Source organism: Colossoma macropomum, unplaced genomic scaffold, assembly GCF_904425465.1.
Source record: "Colossoma macropomum unplaced genomic scaffold, Colossoma_macropomum, whole genome shotgun sequence".
NCBI classification, from domain to species: Eukaryota; Metazoa; Chordata; class Actinopteri; order Characiformes; family Serrasalmidae; genus Colossoma; species Colossoma macropomum.
In genome coordinates, this window is record NW_023494787.1 from 22367939 (window position 1) to 22388369 (window position 20431).

Consider the following 20431-nt stretch of genomic DNA (forward strand, 5'->3'; position numbering starts at 1 on the left):
AGTCTGCTACGTGTACTCACTGCTCGAAGGTTTTGTTCTGAGCAGCACGTTCTCTCGGCCATGTGACTAAATACATTTTATGTACGACACATAATAACTGACAAGAAATGTATATAGGCTTTTTTCACAAAAGGGACAGATAAAAACAACAAAAAAACAGTAATGCCAAATATGCAGTACGATGAAAAGGCGAGAACACCCTTTTGTTTATTTAATATCCAGTCAAAATAGCCATTAATTTATATCATACAGAAGCCTCAACAACTAAATATATCATTTTCTCAGTAGTCTGTCCACCTGTTGGCTTTAATAGTTTTTTTCAGAGTAATCAGTCCATGAAACTGAAACCTCTAATACCAAGATTAATATCAAATTTATTGATATTTTATTTGTTCCCTCTACTGCTAATTTAATACTTCCATCTTTTCAATATTAAAATCGAGTTACAGCTGTATCCTTCCAACAAAACCTGTTCCCACATCTCTCAGACATGATATGCCTCTTCAAAGAGAGCTACCGAAACTCACCTTGCCTCACTAGCTGTCAAATTTCTTTCTCATGTGCATCTAAAATGGCTAAAGGAAATATTTCTGAAGAAATTAGATGTCAGATAAGGAAGAGGAATGTCAAATGAAAATATGTGATAAACAAGAGTTTCATATAATATACATATTAGAAGATATAGAGAAAATAGGACTCCTAACCACCGTGCCAGGCCTGGTAGACCACCAAAACTGTCACGATGAGTTTTTGCTTCAGATCTGCAAACCACAGGTATTTCTGTTCATCTTTCCACTGCGAAAAGACAATTCAGCGCTACGGGTCTGAAAGGATGTGTAGCTGTCAAGAAGACCTTACTGAGAAAAGGAAAAAAAGAAAATAGAACACTGAAACTGGACATCTGAGATGTGAAGTAAGGTTTATACAACCAACTTCTAAGACTGAACTTTGAAGGTGTGGAAAAATATCCCTGCAGATTTCTTTGAAAAACTGTCCAAAAAATGGCAGATAATGAAGGTAATAAAGGCAAAATGTGTGCACACTAAATACTAAGCTTCTGTAAAATTTTCTGTTAAACATGTTTTCTGCTTGTTTCCTACTGCTGCAAAAAAGTATAACTTGTATTTAATGGTTATTCTGACTGGAAATTAAACAAATGAATGCTGGTCTCTGACTTTTGCACAAGACTGTTTGTTGGTACTTACCATTGATATTCTTAAATCTGCTGTTGTCAGATAAAAAAGGCAGCACAAAAAGTTCACTTCATTCATACACTTTAATAGAGACACAATCACTTGCAGTGGAAACAGCCTTGCTCACTTCAAAGAAGTCAGAAAGCACTGCTTGTGCATAATGAGCTTGAGTGGTGCACAAAACAGGAAGTGATCCTGCAGACTACGTGCTCTGAGAGCACAAGCCATGGTTCCTGCCTCGTACACCAGGTGTCATGTTCTCATGACTACAAATAAAGCTAGTGAGGTATGAGTGGTTGGTCTGATCACTACAACAAACTAATAGTCCCAGTTTATCACACAGTGTAGTGTGCAAGATCAATTCAACATCCGACGTTAATTGAAAGTACTCTTTGATTTCTGTACAAAAACAAATACAACAGGACTTTAGCAAGAGCAAATTAACTTGGCAGTGGTGCATGAATACAAGGCAAAGGGAGGCTGCTTCCCACTCTCATTAGAAACTGGTAGCAGCATTTGATGAATGCTGCTTGTAACATTAGCCACTGCAGATCCCTTGAAATTACTAGTGTCACAGTCCTTTCGACAGCATTCTGTAGAAAACCTCCTATGTCTTTTAGGATAAACATGCACAGCACACTTGGGTTTCAAAGAAAGAAAAATATGGCATACCTTCTTCATCCTGAGATCATGCGATTAAAACAACAAATGTTATTTACCCTTAAAATGTATGTCTAAACAATACAATGTTGGCACTTCAGTGTTACCGCATTAAATTCACAAGTACAGTTAAAAATAAAAAGCAAAAACAATTTTGTCCTTTTGTCATTGTTAATTCCTGGTAAAGAGGTGTAATAGACAAATTACAGGCCTATATGTTAGGTGGAGTGCTGGTAATGAAAGATGACATTGCAGCAGTTATTCAATAACTGTTAATATAACACTTTAAATTATATATTTATGGAATTTTGTAAACTTTTGTGTCATTTGAATTTTGACACAATCAAACTGTTGTGTCAAAGTTGTTGTGCCCTGTTGTTCTTGGACATTTCCGGTGCAAACAGTGACAAAAACTGTTCACATTAGGGCCCCATACTGTTCTTTTGAAAAAAGAACAGTTTAATTTATGCTAACATATTTAAGCAAAGCTGGTGACATATTTAACACTACTGATTTGTTTACATCGTGACTTGGTTATACCAAGCAGACAGATGCTAGAAATTGAACAAAAGCCTCTTTTGTCAGTTTGCTGTTCAAAACAAATTCAGACACAATGTCCACATTCATGCATCAATCAAGTAGTTCAACATCAGTCTCACTAGGTGTTACTCTGGCTTGTTGTTCTGTCTTTAGATTGTGTACACACAGTCATACAGCCTTCTCGAATGACAATGACACTGTACATAAACAGTTAAGTTTAGTTGGCCACATTTACAGTTTTAGATTCTAAAAACATGACAAAATGGAGTGCTGAACAGTACATTTTAAAACTACTACGTACTACGTTCCAATCCTTGATAAAGGAACCATACAGTACATTGTAAAAGTATATGCCCTGCTATTCCTAAGGTATTTTCAATGAGTGGCATGCACAGTCATTGCTGCTTACAGTCTGTAATGCAATGTTGCATTACATCTATTGTTTGCTACTTAGCATAACTTCAGTTGTTTATTATTTTAGTTTAGCTTGTACACTGGGGACTTCAACATCAGGGGATATTTTTAAAGACATATATACAAAGCTTGGCCCAACCAACTAAAGAGCACTTAAATTGAGTTGGCAATTCAAATGCTATAGCTGATTAGTCATTATTTTGTCTAATGACGTATGAACACGTTCACATATGGGGAGAAAACCTTTGTTGGTTAGATTCCATTTTGTTCAGTACATTGAACTGATACAGCTGATTTCCACAAAGAAAGTAATAAGCTTATTACAATTTTGCAAAAAAATGTGACAAAGCAATGTTTGACACACTCAAATCACAAATGCCCCTTTTCACACTGTATCATGAAGGCAGCAAACTGGGATTTGGTGAAAATGCATGAACAGCAGTGAATGCGCTGGTTCTAACTGGGAATTCATCATCCTGTTTTATCCCATCAGTTCAGCTTCCCCTCAGTTCTCACCTCTTGCACATTATAATCGTACTTTCCCAGTTTCTTGGGTTCACTGCTTGGGATGCACCAGTCGTCTGCCTCTGTGCTCGTTTGGTAATGCCTTAAAGCTGACCTGTTGAAAACTGGCAGCCTCTCCACAGATTCCGAGGATAAGGCCTGGAAGCCATGTGAAATTAAAAGGAGAGAAAGAAGGAAGGAAAGAAAACAGACATAAGTTTCTCCTTTTCTCCATGAAAATCCTTTATCCACAAGGATAATTACATTTTTCCACACAACTGGACAACACACCAGCCTGATGGCACTGATCCGATACCAGGCCGATATCGGCAGAATATGCTGGATCGGATATTGGTGGGAAAGAGGAATAAATATGATTTGATATATTCACAAATGTAGCCTTAAATAGCACAGAATTGCTTGTAGCACCACAAAACAAAGCAAAGAAGGCCAGGTGATAACATCAGTGGAGTAGCAGAGCCAGTGAGTTTTGCTAGACCATTGGAAAAAAGTTCTAATTGGAGCACTGCAGCAATACGGTGTCAAATTTAGCACTATTCTTGACTCAGTAAATATCAAGGCAGAAAATATCAACGTCTCTCTAAGAGAGACATAGTATGACTGCAGATGTAAAAAACACAGGTACTGCAGTCTTATCGTCCTCAAAGTTTTTCTAACCTACCTCCGAAGTACTCAAAAATAAATAAACAAAAACATCGAATCGGTAACAGGATTGGCCAATACTCAAGGTTTGAGTATCAGTACGCAAACAGCAAAAGTGGTACTGAGCCATCTCTACACTGTTCTAATCAGTTCAGAACATTTCTTTTTCAGCTCCTAGCCGCAAGATTTAACATGAGTATGGCTGCTGCTTGACCACTAGACTCTTCTTCCAAGCAACAGTTTTACATTATGAGCTTTATAAACAAGATCTTTATCCACACTTACGCCTGGCTGCTTAACAGGACAAAAGATGGGATGGAAGAAGGTAGTGTTAGTGTTAGCATAGTCACTGATCAGGCAACCTCAAGTTCCTGCCTTAGTTAATAAGACAGTGTCCTCTAGAAAACATAGGTCGATTGTTAGTTAGGCCAGTTAGAGTGTTTGTAACAGTGTACCTTCAAATAAATGACAGCTGATGTTCCATATCCCTCCATAGAGTAGAGCTGGAGGTCTCCTTGAAAGTACTTGGCGTAAAGGCGAGAGATGGGAAGCCCATAACCGAAGCCCGCCTGCAGAGGCAGACATTACTGTTTAATCCTGTGTAAATGACCAACAGCGTTTTGTAATTCCACTAATTTACAACCCTGCCAACTTCTTTTAACACAGAGTTTACACTAAAGCCCCACTTAGAAAAACAGTAAATCACATGTACTGACACTTCATACATCTAACATTAAACCACCACCTTTACAACTACATAATCTAAATGGTTTATAGTCCATATTCTATCATATTTGTGATGAAACAAACAGGGAGCTTACCAGGGGAGCATTGCGAGCATTGTCATTCACTGGACTTGGCGCTGTGGAATACATATAACTAAACAGACGTTCAATTTTCCTCAATGGGACGCCACCTCCTCTGTCTGACATCTATAATAATAATAATTACAATAAAACAATCAGGACTGCCTCAAAGAATGCTTGTATTATCCAGAAAAAAAACAAAACAATGTGGAACAGTTACGATGAAGATTACCTTTATGGTCAGGTCTTCACCTCCCAAAGAAACTCGTACTTTGATTGGTGGAAGATGAGTGCTGTTCTCATGGGTTTCTACAGTCGCTCTCATTGCATTCTGGTAAGTAGATGTGATGTATTTAAAGCAAATAGCATTAAAAATGCAAATGGCTCAACAAAGTATGTTGCAGTACTCTGAATGACTACATGCACTCTTTGAATGTCTGCATTTATGTAAGTACAGTTAAGATGATATGTATTTGAGCAAACATATGGTACCTTAAAGAGCTCAAAGAGCATGTGATAAAGATGAGAAGGCACATAGACAATACTAATAGGTTCATTGGGTTCCACAGCTGCAACACAATAGAAAACATGAGACAGAAAAGAGTAATTAGAAACTTGGTTATACTCAGTATAGGTGTACTTGCTGATATGCACTTGCATGCATTATGCAAGTTGCTGTGCACCAAGAACAGGTTACTGCAGCTCTGCATGTCATTGCATGGTATGTACAATGTCTTAATTTGTTACCTATTAGTAAACTACCTGACCAGATGCACGTCATTCTGCCTTTTTCTCTAACAGGCCAGTAATGTTATTTGCATGACTGAGACAAAAATAGAGATTGTATCAAGTCTCACTGCACTGTGTCACTGTATATAAAGAAAGCTGTTTGATTCATTTCAACTCTACAAACACTCAGTCCAAAGGTTATCACTTTATCAGGTTGCATGGTAGCAAATAACAAAGCATGGTTTGGTAACTACAAGACATGAGATACTAAAAGCTTTGCCTTTCCAATCTAACTACTCAAAGTAGGGCTGGGCAATATGACAATATTTATCGTTATTGTGGAAATTACATCACAATATGTCACATTATGCTTCTCTGAGCATACTGGGGATATTGCCAGTACTTAAAAAATACTTCCCAACTACATGTTGGGAAGCATAATTAGTCCTGTTTAATTTGATTTAGCGCAGCACAGTATGTGAAATTTTGAATACAAGTCACTGGATTCATAGTTTGTGATAGTATTTTTAAATGTGGTACTACTTTGTCTGTTCCAAATTATCAGATGCCAGAAAAAATAAACATTGTGACACATTGTGTATCGTGAAAATTTCTTGAATTATCATATTACATTTTTGCCATATCACCCCGCTCTAACGCAATTTCATGATGATGTTTCCGTGCTAATGTTAAGTGATAAAGTAATGCAAGCTTTTTTCACAGTAAAAGAGAAGCAGGCTAAAATGTAACATCCTTAAATTTAACTGCACCTTGTTAAGAGGCTGTGTCAGACTTTTCAGAAAGAAAGCCTAATAAATTCAACTTCTCAGTACTAAAGATTCACTAGCTAAATATGGTATCAACAGCCTCTCTTCCACTGGAGAGCCAAAAGGTTCTCAGGGTCATACTGTGCCATTCTGCACTGGTGCTGACTCGTGAGAATGGTTATCGTTTCTTTTTCCATCTACTGAGCTGCTAAATCAGAGCCAGGAAATACTGAAGAAAACTATTCAAAAGGGTGCCTAACAACCTATCACTCAAACACACAAAACACATCTGATTCCCACTGTGACTCCACCATCAGTCTCTTTGCATGCTCTCAGATGCTTCTTTATCCTCTAAAAAGGTGGGATTTAAGCATTAGTTATTGAAACTGAGCCTGTACTGTAGTGGGTGGCATCTATAGCCGGCTAACTACGTTAGCGTAGCCCAGCAGGGCACAGCTCAAAGCACAACAAAACATGATGTTTTTTTTTTCCTTTCTGTCACTTCAACACCAGACATTCAAATTTGTGATCTCAGATATGAATATTTATCCTCTAAACTGGTGTTTTTAAGCATCAGTTTGCTAGAACTGAGCCTGTACTGCAGTGGGAGGTATCACGTTAGCTTAGCCCAGCAAGCTACAACATAAAACACTATACAACAGCTTTGATTCTGGCTTTCTGTCACCACCCAGTCAGTCAACTTTGCTCTCAATGATGCAAGTTTTTATCGTCTATACTCGTGATAGCAGAGCACCAGTTAATCAAATCCAACCTGTACTGGGGTGTTTGGATCTCACTAGCTAAGCTAGCTAGGAGAGACAAACCAGCTAGCATTAGCTTAGCTAGTAGGCTACAGATTCAAACACCACAGAACAGGCTTAATATCGCTTTCTGGTCCTCAAAAGCTTCTCGACTTTACTTTTCGAGACTTGTGTCATTATCATCCAAACCTGTGTCAGTCAAGCTTCTGTTAGAAATAAACCTGTTCTGTGGTTATTGTGCTAGCTAAGATAATGCTAACCTTCTCTCTCCTGGTTAGCAGCGCTGTTTAACATTTAGAAATTGTTAGACTGAAGCTTTGACATTTGAATGGTGGACTTAAATGGTGTACTGCTTTCACTTATTTGGCATCCGTGTAAGCCAAATGAACTTATTTGATTGTTTTTTGGGTTTGAAATAACATAGCTATACCGTTACGTCATCTCAGCGAGCAGTTATTTGTTTTTGAACACGGTTAGCTAACGTTAACTGTGATGAGAAAACCACGCTGAGCCTGTTTTTAAAGCATTCCCTGTCGAACCGTATCCTTGTAGAAATGCCACTGCAACATTTACCCTCCATGCTCAAAACAGTTCGGCCCTTCAGTGGAAAAGAGGCTACTGACTCCATGCTGACATGTCAGAACTCAGCATGCACAGTGCATTCAAATACAGACTAAACAGAAAGATTAGACAGAGAGAAAGGTCTCACTCACAGTTTACTTGTTTGATCTCCACTTCTGGCGAGGTCAGGTAATACTGATCACACAGCATCTTGGCACTCTCATAAGCATCTATATGGAGAGAGAAGATTTAGTGACTAAAAGGGCTCACATCATACATGTTTTTGTACTTTATTTTTTTTTCTGAGGTCCACTTATGACTTGTGCGTGTTTATGCACTAAAATCAGTCAAAATTTGTTTTTATATATATTTAAATATCATATTAATATCAGTGCCACTACTGGCAGTTAGATGCAGAGTCAGTATTGACAGGGAGTATCAATACCATGAAGCAATTTCTGATGTGCATGTGTGCTACTAAATGACAAGTGCATGCACACCAGTACATGGAACTTAACTAAAGCAAGCAACACGTTGCCAGTGTGAGATGACAGGCAGTAATAAAAATGCTGATGGCAAAATCTGTAATGCCAGTATTTTGTGGTAAGGTAATGGTAGTGAATGATATACCAGATGGAATTCTAAGAAAAGACATTTGATATTTGTTTCATCGGTATGCCACAAATAGGCCAGATAAAGCAAATGCACATACAGCGCAAAACTTGCCGACTTAAATGGCTGAGCCAGAGATCTTTCAGTATTCCCTCACCTCCCACTGTGTAGTCAATTACAGTCTGAGTTAATGTTAATCCGGTTTGTTATTGAAGGATGGAAAGGTTAGAGAGATACATGGAAGGAACCACCAGCCTCTTGGGGATAACAACAGCTTTTAGCCTCAGTTTAGCCTTCAGCATAGCAACCCACTAGTTGAGCAAGTGTGTCCACAAGCCCTGCCTGTGGTGCACCTCTGTTGGTTCGCTGCATCAGACAACGGAGTGGAATTGTGTAAATGTCAGGATTTACAAGGAGATACTTAAGGATCAGGTGTTGGTATTGGAAGGAAAAAAGTGGTATCAGTTCATCCCTAATATTTATCTCTTAGAATTACACAGGTTGCTTCTCTTACTGTGGCTTTAAGACTGATATCTGTAAATGACCTCTGTTGTGTCTGGCTGCCATGTATTGTGTCTCGGTCAGAAACCAGTCCATACTGAAACACTCCTTATATCATCAGTGTGAATGGGCGTAACTACACTGCTGTAGGCTGAATAGGCAGATATATGTAAATGTGTTGGTTTTGATGACATCACAGAAACAGTGATTTTAAAAAAGGGGCTGTGTTTGCATTCCTATATGTGGACTGTATTGGTTTAGATAGTGTAAACCGTATGTTTTGAAACATGAAAACAGTTCTGAAATGTTTATATACTACATCAAACTCTTTTGTTTTAAAAAGCGAGGAAAATTCAGTTTTGCACAATATGGGCACTTTAAAACTGAGAACCACACTGGTCACTCCACTGGTACATGCCAGAGGAAAGCTAATTACTACACTAGACTAAAAAACATTACCTATGCTCTGCAGTTTAACAGACATATCAAGGAGCAGCTCAGATTTATGAATTTACGTCAGCATATCTCTTAAAACACACATTATGTTTACCTTGTACCCTAGACAACTTTATGGGCTATTACCTCTTACCACCTCGACTGCATCACAGTTTGGGTCGATACTGCCAATATGCTTTGGGTGGACTGGGTTAGTGCTGCCACTGAAGATCAGTGCTAAAGGTAAACACAGATAGGGTTTTCATGAGTATGTCATTGACCAGGTTGCAAATATTGACATTCTATCTAAACCACTGAACTAAATAAATAAAAATACACAAAAATTGTAATAGTGCCAAGCATGTCTGCTAAAATGTGCAAACAGAGCTTTGAATGCAAAAAGTGACTGTGAACAGAATAAAAAAAATAGAAGCTCTAAATTATTCATTTGCATTTGTATTGTTTGTAAACAACCATTAAAATTATCATTAAGCTCACAGTGGGGTAGAACTACCATGCTTGGAAAATTAGGCATGTAACATTTATCACAAAACAGCAGCACAAAACAGTACAGGGTTCAAGCTTGTCAGAACTTCTCACTATGCTGGTTGATGAGCATGCGGGTCGAGATGCGGCTTGTGTAGAAGCGGTCCAGGAAGTACTGCACGTTCTGGTTGGTTACTGGATCCACACCAAAAGTCTCCTTGTACTCCACCACCCCCTGAGCCATTGTGGGTACCACATTATTGTGCCTGTTCCTCACGTTAATCAGAGTCTCTGTGAACCTGACAGGACATGTAATCTGTTAGAGCACTGTTGTCATTATGACTAAGTCCTGTAAACATCATTTAAAATATTAAATTTAAAACTTAAACTCACATGTTCAAAACCTTTTTATCATCAGGATCTTTTTCCAGAAAGTCCACAATCTCCATCAGACTCTGTGCATACCTGGTTCAATACAGAAAGACTGTTTGTTGAGAATGTACTGAAACTTAACCATCAAATGAAGTGAAAGAAACTGAGTTGTGAAGTGCAAAGGTATCATTTAAAACACTGAACAGACACTGTGCTTTAATAAGACATGTACTTTTGTAGTTAACTGATTACATTTCAGTGGCTAAACACAAACTGAACCTATTCACTCTGCTGTCTGGCTGGGAGTAAATAGCCATCTCTATCTTATTATGATTAGGCTAAATTTCAGTCATGTGCGCTGCCTGCATGAAGCACACGCTCTGCAAGCACAAAACAACCACAAGAACCGCGATGTGAGAAGCTTTGACTGAACTCTGGTCAAAGCTCAATGTAAGTTTACTGTTTTGCAGTCTGAAAATATTATTCTTTCTCGGCTACATGATAACTAATTCTTTCCTTTCATAGTCCCATAAAATCTCTGGCCCTATTGTCGATGAAAGTCCAGCATAAAGTGGAAATCCATTTTCAGGACATATTCTGAGGAGATGCCATTGCTGAGAAAAGGAAATACACAAAACCAAGACCAAAACTTGCAAATCAATGCAATGTTTCTGTTGTTTTTCCCTGATGCTGTATGTACTGGCCGTTTTGACTGGAAAATAAAAAAAATGAAAGGTGGTCTCTGATTTTGCACAGTACTGTAAATTACTGCAGTGGCCCCTGAGAGTTGAAACCAAACACTTATAGATTTCAATAAGTAATAATTGCTACAAAGAAAAACATTTCCAATCGCCAACAGAACCATTTTGTAACCTGGAAAGCATGCACAGCCTTGGAATTCAAGATACTGCCACACAACCTTTAGCAATCAATATGGTAATGGGCTTTGATGTATCATAACATAAGGAGAAACAAAGCAGTACGCATAACTGTTAGGCCTAGCTTTTATTCTGAAGGGTGCATGACTGGAATTTTATTTTGGTAGCATTGATTTTTAAAGCCTGTGCCAAACATAATGAAGCAGGCAGAGAGAAACATTCATGACAAAAATCTTCTGTTTTTCCTTTATAAATCATTCTGTCCATTCTCTTTTGAATATTGCTGTTTCAGAACTGGGCAAAGAAAGTTTATTTTTAAACTGACTGACTTTCCAGTGAGATCAAGTCATCCAAACCACAAGCATGTAGTGTACATAGGAGCGATTAAATCTCAGAGCTGGTCTGGATCTAAGGGCCTTCATGACTCTGTAATTTTCTCCCAACTTTGGTTCATTTGTTACAACTTCATATCATGTGTTGTGATTTATTGCCATGAATAATGGCAGTGAGGTCAAGTGTAATAAATAGCCTATGTCTCATGCCCTCTTCTTTTTGAACCTTACTCTAGTATGTAAGTAACAGCCCACATCAAAAAAACCAAAAGGATACATCAACAATAATTCTACATACCATGGCCAGCACACCTCAAACTGCAGCAAATGAAGAAAAACTGCTGACCATGGGACTATCCCACAACTTTTTGGTAAGACTTTTTAGACAGCACCATTTTAAAGAGGTGGTGAAGGCCTGGCCACCGGGTGGTATGCTGGTTTATGGATGGAAAAATGTTCCCTATGTCCCAGAGCTCAATGAAGTTCTAGAACAGAGTTGCTAGAGTGATACACATGATGAAACTCCTGGTATTTACATTTTACACACACTGCTAGGGCTGAACAATTACTAGTTACAATAAATTGCAATTTAAAAGAGCGTAATTTCCAAATTGCAAGAGCTGGCATATCCTACATTATTCAACATTGGCTTAACAAGTCTCAAGTAGGGAAATTAAACTTGCACTATGTAAGATTATTGTTAAAACTAAAAAGTAGCATTACTGAGCCAGGAGAAAAAAAATTGCTAAAATATGGTGTGCGTTTGCTCCTGCGAGCCACCCCGGAAAAATCTGAAATAGATTGTGGGGTCAGATTTTGCGGGAGCTTTTTCAACACTTACACCCTTGGAAAACCAAGTTTTGACTTGAGTTCTTTTTGAATATCCTTTCAACATGCTTGCAATAGTCAGATCCATCTGCTCATGGGGGTCCAAAGCACAATCGACATTATAAAATGTCCTAGTACAATGCGTGCAATTACACATTTCTATCAGAGAGGTCTCCAAATCCCCAAATCTTACATGGTGTAGCTTTAACCTAATAATGCAGAGCTCATGAACTGGCAGTCTGGCACTGTACATTCAGAGCTGAAGCCCCTAGTGGTCTTCCTGGCAAAAAAGGCCTAGAGTTTAATTTATGGAAATAACTGCATTTCAATCACTAGCACAATACTGGTCAGAAAAAAAGTAGATATTTTCACCAAATTGTTCAGCCCTACAAACTGCCCAATGACGTTCAAACATAATTTACAGATTTTCAAAGAAAGAATACAGAAGTCAGTACTTCTGCTGAGCTAGCCAAAAGTGATCACCACAACTGATATCATTAAAAACAAAGCAAAAGGCACAGAAGAAAGACGCTTATCTATAGCATCTCCCATTCTTGTGATGTAAACACAGTGCTCACCCAACAGTGAACCCGGGTTCAAAGTTTAAGCAGCGCAGACATCATTAACAGAGGCAGCATAACGTCAACTGAACCCTCGAGTCTAAAACCACATTTGTAGGAGCAAAGCATGGTCAATAAAAGCAGGGTCAGCATGGAAACAGCAGTAAATTTAGCCAATCTAAGGTTAATGGCAACAACATGATAAAAAACATCCTGTCATTTCGCTGACTGCAAACATATGTTCTATGACCTCTTGTCTCACAACTGTGAACACACAGAAATGCAGAAATATAGCCAATCAGGATTCTCATGCTCAGAATGCTCTAAATGATTAATCACTTCTTGTCATCTTTTCATGTTTAACAACTATTTACTATTCTGTGGCCAACACTTCTTTTAATCATGAACAGCAAGACGTGTCCAAACAATAATGACAGGACTCAGGTCAATGTACAGCCAGTCTATCAAAGCTAAATTGCTGGCATTGGCTAACAGTTGGGTACTTTGTTTCATGTTGTAAATGATTTTTAGGCAACTTTCACACTGGTCCACCATGCGACTCTCTAAAAAGAGCCTGACCAAACCACTGCCCTGAGGTTAACAGAGATTATGCAATTTGGTCAGCAGAGCTTGTTTACAAAACTTTAAAGCATTATACACACTCTGTAGTGCTCGAGGGAGAGAATAGATCGACTTGTTCAAGCCATTTAGGGAAACAAACCTCAGACATATCATATTTTACCTTACATCAGTGGTGCACTTGAGGTCATGCAGACATAAGCCAAGCCTATTAAGCCTGAGCGAGATTCACGAGACACCTAACGAGCAGGCCAATCAATCTGGACACTTAAAGACATGCAAGATGCAACACGTGAGATGTCATATGTTTTGATTTTGGCTTAAATCTAAATGACCTCAAATGCACCCTAAACAAATGTAGCGCTGCATGTGAATTAGTGAATTATAACTTAATTAAACTTAAATTATAACAAATCTCATATTTTCATATCTTCAAGTTATACATGAACCAGCAGCTCAACTGAAGATTTGTCTGTGTACTGAAGCAATGTCTGTGTTTTATAAATATTACTATCCTAAAATACAATATCACCGTATACAGCATTTTAAACACACAGAATTCAGTAATATATATTTAATAATATATAGTTCATAGGCTTTCTTTATGTGGGTTCAAATATGCATAGTACTGGGACGTTGGCTGTTATGGCTAAGTTTAAAATACAACAGAATTATTGTATTCACAAAAAGCTTAAAGAACAGAACAGAACTTCAGAGATACCAATCTCCAACTCAATTCAGCCCCAGCTTTTACAAAGCACTACTACATGATTTGATTTTTATGTGAATGATGGAGTAGTTTTTAATCACGCTTACCTGAGAACATAAATCACTGACAGTATTTTATTTGATGCTTACGCACACCACATGTCTTAGGATAAGGGGAATTTAAGATGATGATAAATGAACTGTCTTAGACAGTCTGGAACTCATCATATCTATAATTTTCCAGGCCTCCAGCTCAGAATGAAGTGTGGGCACCTAAGGGCCACAGCTCTGGACACAGAGAAGCAGGAGAGCTTACCAGCTGTGCAGTAACTGTACGGATGGGGTGCTGATGAGCTTGTCAGGGAGGAAGTCTATCTCTTTCATGATGTTGGCCAACCTGACGGGAAGCTCCTGACGGAGAAATGTAAAGGAGGTCTTCTCACAGGCATTGGCAGAACCTGCAAGAAAGACAGAGAAGACATGCAGCAAGCTACACGGGTGTACACGCAGCGCCACACTCTGCCAAACACAGGGAACACCGTGCTAAGGGTGGAGACGTGCATTACATTTCTACCGCTTCTAAGACAAAAACATGGACAACATGTCAGTTTCAGCCTACAAATGTCTTATTGCTACAAAGTGGCAAATTATAACATGCTTATTAATAATTCACAGAAAGGAATTTCTACAGGATTTCTACAAGATTTTTAGAGTGAACTGAGACAATTACTATCATATAATACAGCACTCCACTCAACTAGTATAGATTACTGTAATAACAGTACTACAGACATCATACGTTATAATAGAAGCATTACATAGCTTTTTAGTTTTTTTCTATTGAAATATTGCTATGGATCATTTGTAAGGGAATGTTTTCTAGCTGATGCACTTGAACTTTTCTTAGATTAAATTAGATTGCTTTATTAAAATTGCCCAGAGTACAACGAAACTGAGTGGCAATCCTCACTGTGCATTCATAAATAACAAACAGCAAACTAAAAATAGAAAACAGATCAAGCTAAACTAATTTAAAGTACAAAATAAATAAACTATAAAAAGCAGCTGAGGTGTTGCACTTGAGGATACTGCACATTAGCTAAATAGCAGTGGTCCCATGTACAAGCAGTGCAGTTGAGCAATACTTAATTTACATACAAAGGTGCCGTTGGGATGTAAACATCTGTGCAGTGTCCCTATTAATGGGTTTGTATGTCTATAATGCGTCTTTTCGTGAATGGCAAAAGCAACAGATAACAGTTATGACTGTGTTGTCTGCAAGACTGCTCAGGAAAACTGTTTCAGGATCAGCTCAACTAGCTAGCTAATACAGAAAGAAAAAATGAGAGCACAGCCGCATGAATGGTTAGCTGGGTTAGCTGCTTCTCTCATCCAACTTATGCAACCAAATTACTTACCAAAATCTATAAACTGCTTCATTGAAAGCGGCGACGGAGAAAACTTAGAAAACCTGTCCACTTGTTTCGGTATGTTAAAAGTGTTCTTCAACAAAATGTGCGCGAATTTCATTTTGAATTCAAAGCCAAAGCCAAGTGAAGGTGAAATGACTCGAGACGTCCACTGTTTATCCCCAACGCTCAGAGGGCTAACCTGTGATTAGCATACTAGCATAGCCCCTTAACTGTCAATAACAGTGAAGCGAGTGAGACTCTCTACTGTACAGAGCGCACGAGCTGCTGCTTAGCCACAGAAATCAGTGTCCACTGTCGAGTCAACGAGCCAGCGTCCCACTATCTTCTCCTAGAGTCCATATTCAGGATTTGGCGGCAAAGGTCCAAAGATGAGGTGGTCGTCCCCAAATGTTTGTGTTCAGTTTGACATTGCCTCCGCCAACTGACCAGCTGAGTGAGGGAGGGAGGAGGGGGTCTGGTCCCGCTCCGATCTGCATAGATGTAGTAACGCAGAACAGAGAAAAACAAAGCTATCTCTTCTCTTGTTTGAGCACCGATGTATTTATTTCATCAATATTCCCGTGGTTCACATTAATAAACGCATATATTTGCCCTAATGCCTGTTTAACGCGCGTTGTTTGCGGTTAGAATCGCGAACGGAGCCCTCGTGTTCCTGAGATCTGTAATTTATACATCTATATGAAGACGTGCAGTCTGCTTCGCACATGCGCACAACCGAACTAGGGGAAAGGTCATACCACAGCTGCCTCAGAGCGGGACACAAACACAACTGTTCATCAGTAAAAGAAATGAAAAAGCGCTGCTGATGCTGGAACCTAATGCGAGTAGTTTAATTCATCAATATGTTTAGCACTCATAGACCAACTATATGCCTCCTATCGTGTTTCTGATCCTCTCTCTGCATGAATAAGTGCTTTTCAGTTTATCCTATTGTAATGGCAAGGAAAGTGGCAGTTCAGCATTGCTTTCCTATTGAGGAGTATTATACCCTCTAGTGGCAACACATAGAATTATTCTAGGAGCTAAAGACGTGCAAGACGTGCGTGTTGTTCTTTGTGTTGTTAATAAAAGCAAAAGGAAAAGCAGATGGTTTGTTGTAATAGCAATGTAATGCAGTTTTAAGCATTTTAAAAGTAACATAACAAGGACTGGGTGCCCTCTAGGGGCAATGTAGAAAAATGTTATTAGTGACGTTGTAAACCAAAGCAGAAGAGCAGGCTGCTCAGGAAACTGAGCTGATGAGGAAACAGAAATTTCCATTGTGATAATTTATTCAGGCGGGTGCAGTATATGGTACGAAATCAATTCAGTGCTGGAGCCTGTCCCTGCTGTCATTGGGTGGACAGGTCGCCAGTCCATCGCAGGGCAACATCATTAACATTTAATTCCTAATTTCTTTTTTTGTCCTTACCCTTAAACGACCAAGCCAAAAGTTTTATTACACACTTCTATAACCTCAGAATAGCTCAGTCAGTTTACATTGTAATCCTTGTAGTTACTGATTAATAAGCATCAGTATGCAATAAGCCTGGAATTTCAAGGGGTTAAGAGAAAACAGTAAACAGTGTCATTCAGAGTGGTTTGATGTGAAATAGTTTATTGTAGGGAAACATACTGACTTCAAGATTTCTTATCAGTGGTGATAGGAACCAGAGGTCTTGATGTCTACAACACAAATATAGCCAGTAATATCCAAAACCATCCAATGAACCTACATGTTTTTGTATGTAATGTTGATTATGATAAAATAAAGTGGTAAATCCAAAATATGTTTTCTTTTGGGAATATTTTATTTGATATTTTGTATTTTAATACATCTTAGCATGTAATAAGCCTTGAATTTCAACAAGTAACACTGGGGACAGTATCTGTACTTTGTGATTGGTAAAACCACTACATTTGAAGCCTTATTGTTTTGTTTTAGACCAAAAGGATACAAAAAGTGAAGAAAAGCGCCAAACAGCAGTTCCCATGCTGATAGATGCTGGATGTAAGTTCTGTGGTAGTTCTATAAGTAACTCATATTTAAAGGGAAATTCCAGCGATTTTTCAAAATTTCTGCATAATCGAATTATTGATATGTAAACAAAGTCATTCAGAGTGGTTTGATGTCAAGTGGTTCATTATATAGAAACTTTTAGAAACCCATTTTAATTGCAATGATTGCGACAGGAGCCAGGGGTTATAATGTCTACAGCACAAATATAGCCATTTTATTAACAATTCAAAACGACTTGCATGGTGCACATGTCTATGAGTCTGTAACATCAAACCACTCTGAATGACCTTATTTATAACTTAACAATTTAATTTTGCACAATTTTGGAAAAAATACGTGCAATTCCCCCTTAAATATTCAGAACATTTTGACCTGGTATGTTTGTCCTCAAATCTTTAAATGTATTCATTTGTTGAATTATTTATTTGGAAATGTACTTTTAGTTGAGTCGTTAATCACTGAGGTAACAATAACTTTTACCTGAGAATGGGTTTAGTGGCACCAGTGTGAGTTGGGCTGATGTAGTTTATTGTCCCTACCACCGATTTCCGCTAGGTGGCGGTGCTGTGACAGACTCATGCGCTTCTACAGCGCTCGTTGCTCGTTTGACAGCATGTGTTACCGGAGAGAAGCTGTTTCATCCTGACTGATTTCAATCTGGAGCAGCAGAGCAGAAAGAGGCGTACATATGAAAAAATGGATGAATATGAATGTACATTAAAGCTGGTTGTCATCTAGTCGTAAGGCATCGGTAGCAAAACAAATCTGTGCAGGCATGTTTTAAATCAGCGTTATCATTACTGCGGTTGCAAGATTGTGCGCGGTGGGAAGGAGTGATACAGCATCTTTAGAGTGGGCAGCATCCATACGGGCATCAGGTAAGCCGAGACACGCATTCTGAATGCCTGCTTTATAATGTGGCCTGATCCAGTGTTTTCATGTATTTGACCCTCATATATGTCCCTGTTTTTTATGGTATCGTTCCTGCAGTTTGTGCAGCTCGGTGTCCTACTATTCACATATGGAGTATGACGTCATGCGTGCTTAGCTCCATGGGCTACCTACTGTTAGCAATTAGCCATCTTTATATAGGCCGTTTATGCAATAATATGTCATGAGAGTAAAGAAATATTAATATTATTGATCATAGTTGATCATATTTATTTTGAATTGTGTTTTCTGTGGCTCTGTAGTCCTCGAGGTTTGATGAAGGCGTGTAGGCTCATATATTGAAGGCTTAAATGTGAAATTAGATTCCATTTTGATTTCCTTTCTTATTCATTCACATTTGTTCGTTCCAGAAAGTTCCAGTTGTCAGTTTTTTTTAGCATTTTTGGAAAAATGGTTATAGCTTTTTACTCTTTCTTTTTTTGCTTTTCTGTACCGCCTATTCTGACCTAATTTCGTTTGAATGTTGGGCCTGTTTATGTCGTTACCAGGCCTTTTTCATTTGATGTATTGCTGCTGTGCTCCTGACACAGCAACTTTGGAAGCAGTCATTTCAAGCTTTTGTCAGTGCTATAGTTAAAGCAGAGTTATTTTGTGCTATTTTAAATCCCTGCAGATGTGCTGTGTCATACTTTTACTGGGTAAATAACTGTCCTTAAAGGGGAATTCCACCAATTTTCCAAAAATTCTGTGTAATTCAATGGTTGAGATGCAAACAAAGTCATTCAGATTGGTTTGACGTGACGTCATTCAGATTGGTTTGACTCAGATTTCTTTACAGCGGCGGTGATAGGAACCAGGAGTTCCAATCTACCATGCAAATATAGCCATTATATTTACTACCCAAAACCACCAGTGAACCTACACGTGCCTTCTGAGTTTTTTAATGTATCTTTGATATTGGTAAAATAATGGTCAATCTTAAAATTAAAAAAAAAAAAAGTTTTTTTCGGGGACAGTTTAGAACACTCTTCATGTATGCCTCCACCATGAATGGATTAAAATAAGTTGATTAGATTTGTTTTAGACTAAAACTTTACCCCAAAACAACGTCCCAGACATCAGACAGTGTATTCATAACCATTTCATGTAATAACTTTCTGGGAGGGAGCTTTTAGAGCTCCACTCTTTAGAGCTAAACTCCTCAGATGTCTGAATCGTTTCTTTAGAACAAAGCGTTTCACACCAAACCACTCTGAAGGATTTTGTTGACATGTTAACCATTTAATTATGCAGAGATTTTGAAACATTGATCGAGTTCCCCTTTAAATCTGCGTCCTATCAGTCACACGCCAAAGATTTGAAATCACTGTATTAGAATCAGTGCATGGTAAACAGGAAACAGTAAACAAAAATGCTTAAGCATTAGCATGTAAATATCTGGGAATGTCTTTCAGTTTGGAAATCCATTTTTCAGAGTGATGTAAATGAGGGCACAAGCTATGCTAAACTCTTTCTCTACTGTGGCTCCCTTGTTAACATGACAGGACAAAATGGCTGACAAGAGTGACCTAAAAGCTGAGCTGGAGCGCAAGAAACAGCGCCTAGCTCAAATCAGGGAGGAGAAAAAGAGAAAGGAGGAGGAGAAGAAGAAGAAAGAGGTAAGGACATACAACATGTCAGTGTACTCTATTTGAACACTTTAAGATGTGGCAAAGCAAACATAGATGCCTGCTGAAAAAAACAATGTAGACCAGCATTAATTCCATGCTGGTCTAAGCTGGTTTATGCTGGTCTGGTGCATGGTCAGGCTGGTTGACCAGCATACCAGCATGCAAAATACAACATATGCTGGTTTGGCTGGTGAAGAGCTATATGTGTAAGTGTGTATGTATGTCTCCATCCGCAGTCAGAAACGCAGCAGAAAGCAGAGATTGCTCCTGAAGACTCTGATTTGGACCGCAAGCGTCGTGAAACTGAGGCACTTCTCCAGAGTATTGGAATCTCCCCTGAGCCTCCGTTAGGTACGGTACAGTCCTCACTCAGCGGTCAGTCTGTATTTCTTCTCACAACTTACTGCACAGTGCCTAGCCCTCCACTTGCAGCCCACGACAACAATCTGCACAGACGCACTGCATGGGACCAGCCTGCGGTCGACTCCATTCTATAGTCAAGGCACATTTCAGCAAATATTAACGTTTGCTAACTCTAGATGGGAGTTG

At 38.7% G+C, this 20431-nt stretch overlaps 2 protein-coding genes across 4 annotated transcripts in view; one reads left to right on the forward strand and one right to left on the reverse strand.

Moving 5' to 3' along the window:
* Positions 1-1984: 1984 nt before the first annotated feature.
* pdk4 (pyruvate dehydrogenase kinase, isozyme 4) lies at positions 1985-16017 on the reverse strand. Its single transcript, XM_036566459.1, has 11 exons — positions 15308-16017; positions 14206-14347; positions 10026-10097; positions 9747-9931; positions 9294-9383; positions 7751-7828; positions 5273-5349; positions 5013-5111; positions 4796-4906; positions 4430-4543; positions 1985-3470 (listed from the first exon to the last, which is right to left on the reverse strand). The coding sequence occupies exons 1-11, from the start codon at positions 15417-15419 to the stop codon at positions 3297-3299; spliced, it is 1254 nt and encodes a 417-aa protein (XP_036422352.1). The 5' UTR covers positions 15420-16017; the 3' UTR covers positions 1985-3296.
* Positions 16018-17902: 1885 nt separating this feature from the next.
* LOC118805574 (cytoplasmic dynein 1 intermediate chain 1) overlaps positions 17903-20431 on the forward strand; it is an 81832-nt gene continuing 79303 nt past the window's right edge. For all 3 annotated transcript variants that reach the window (XM_036566460.1, XM_036566462.1, XM_036566461.1), the window contains exons 1-3: positions 17903-18199; positions 19757-19870; positions 20119-20233. In XM_036566460.1, coding sequence (XP_036422353.1) covers positions 19763-19870; positions 20119-20233 — 223 coding nt within the window. In that variant the 5' untranslated portion in view covers positions 17903-18199; positions 19757-19762. The remainder of the gene's footprint in view (positions 18200-19756; positions 19871-20118; positions 20234-20431) is intronic.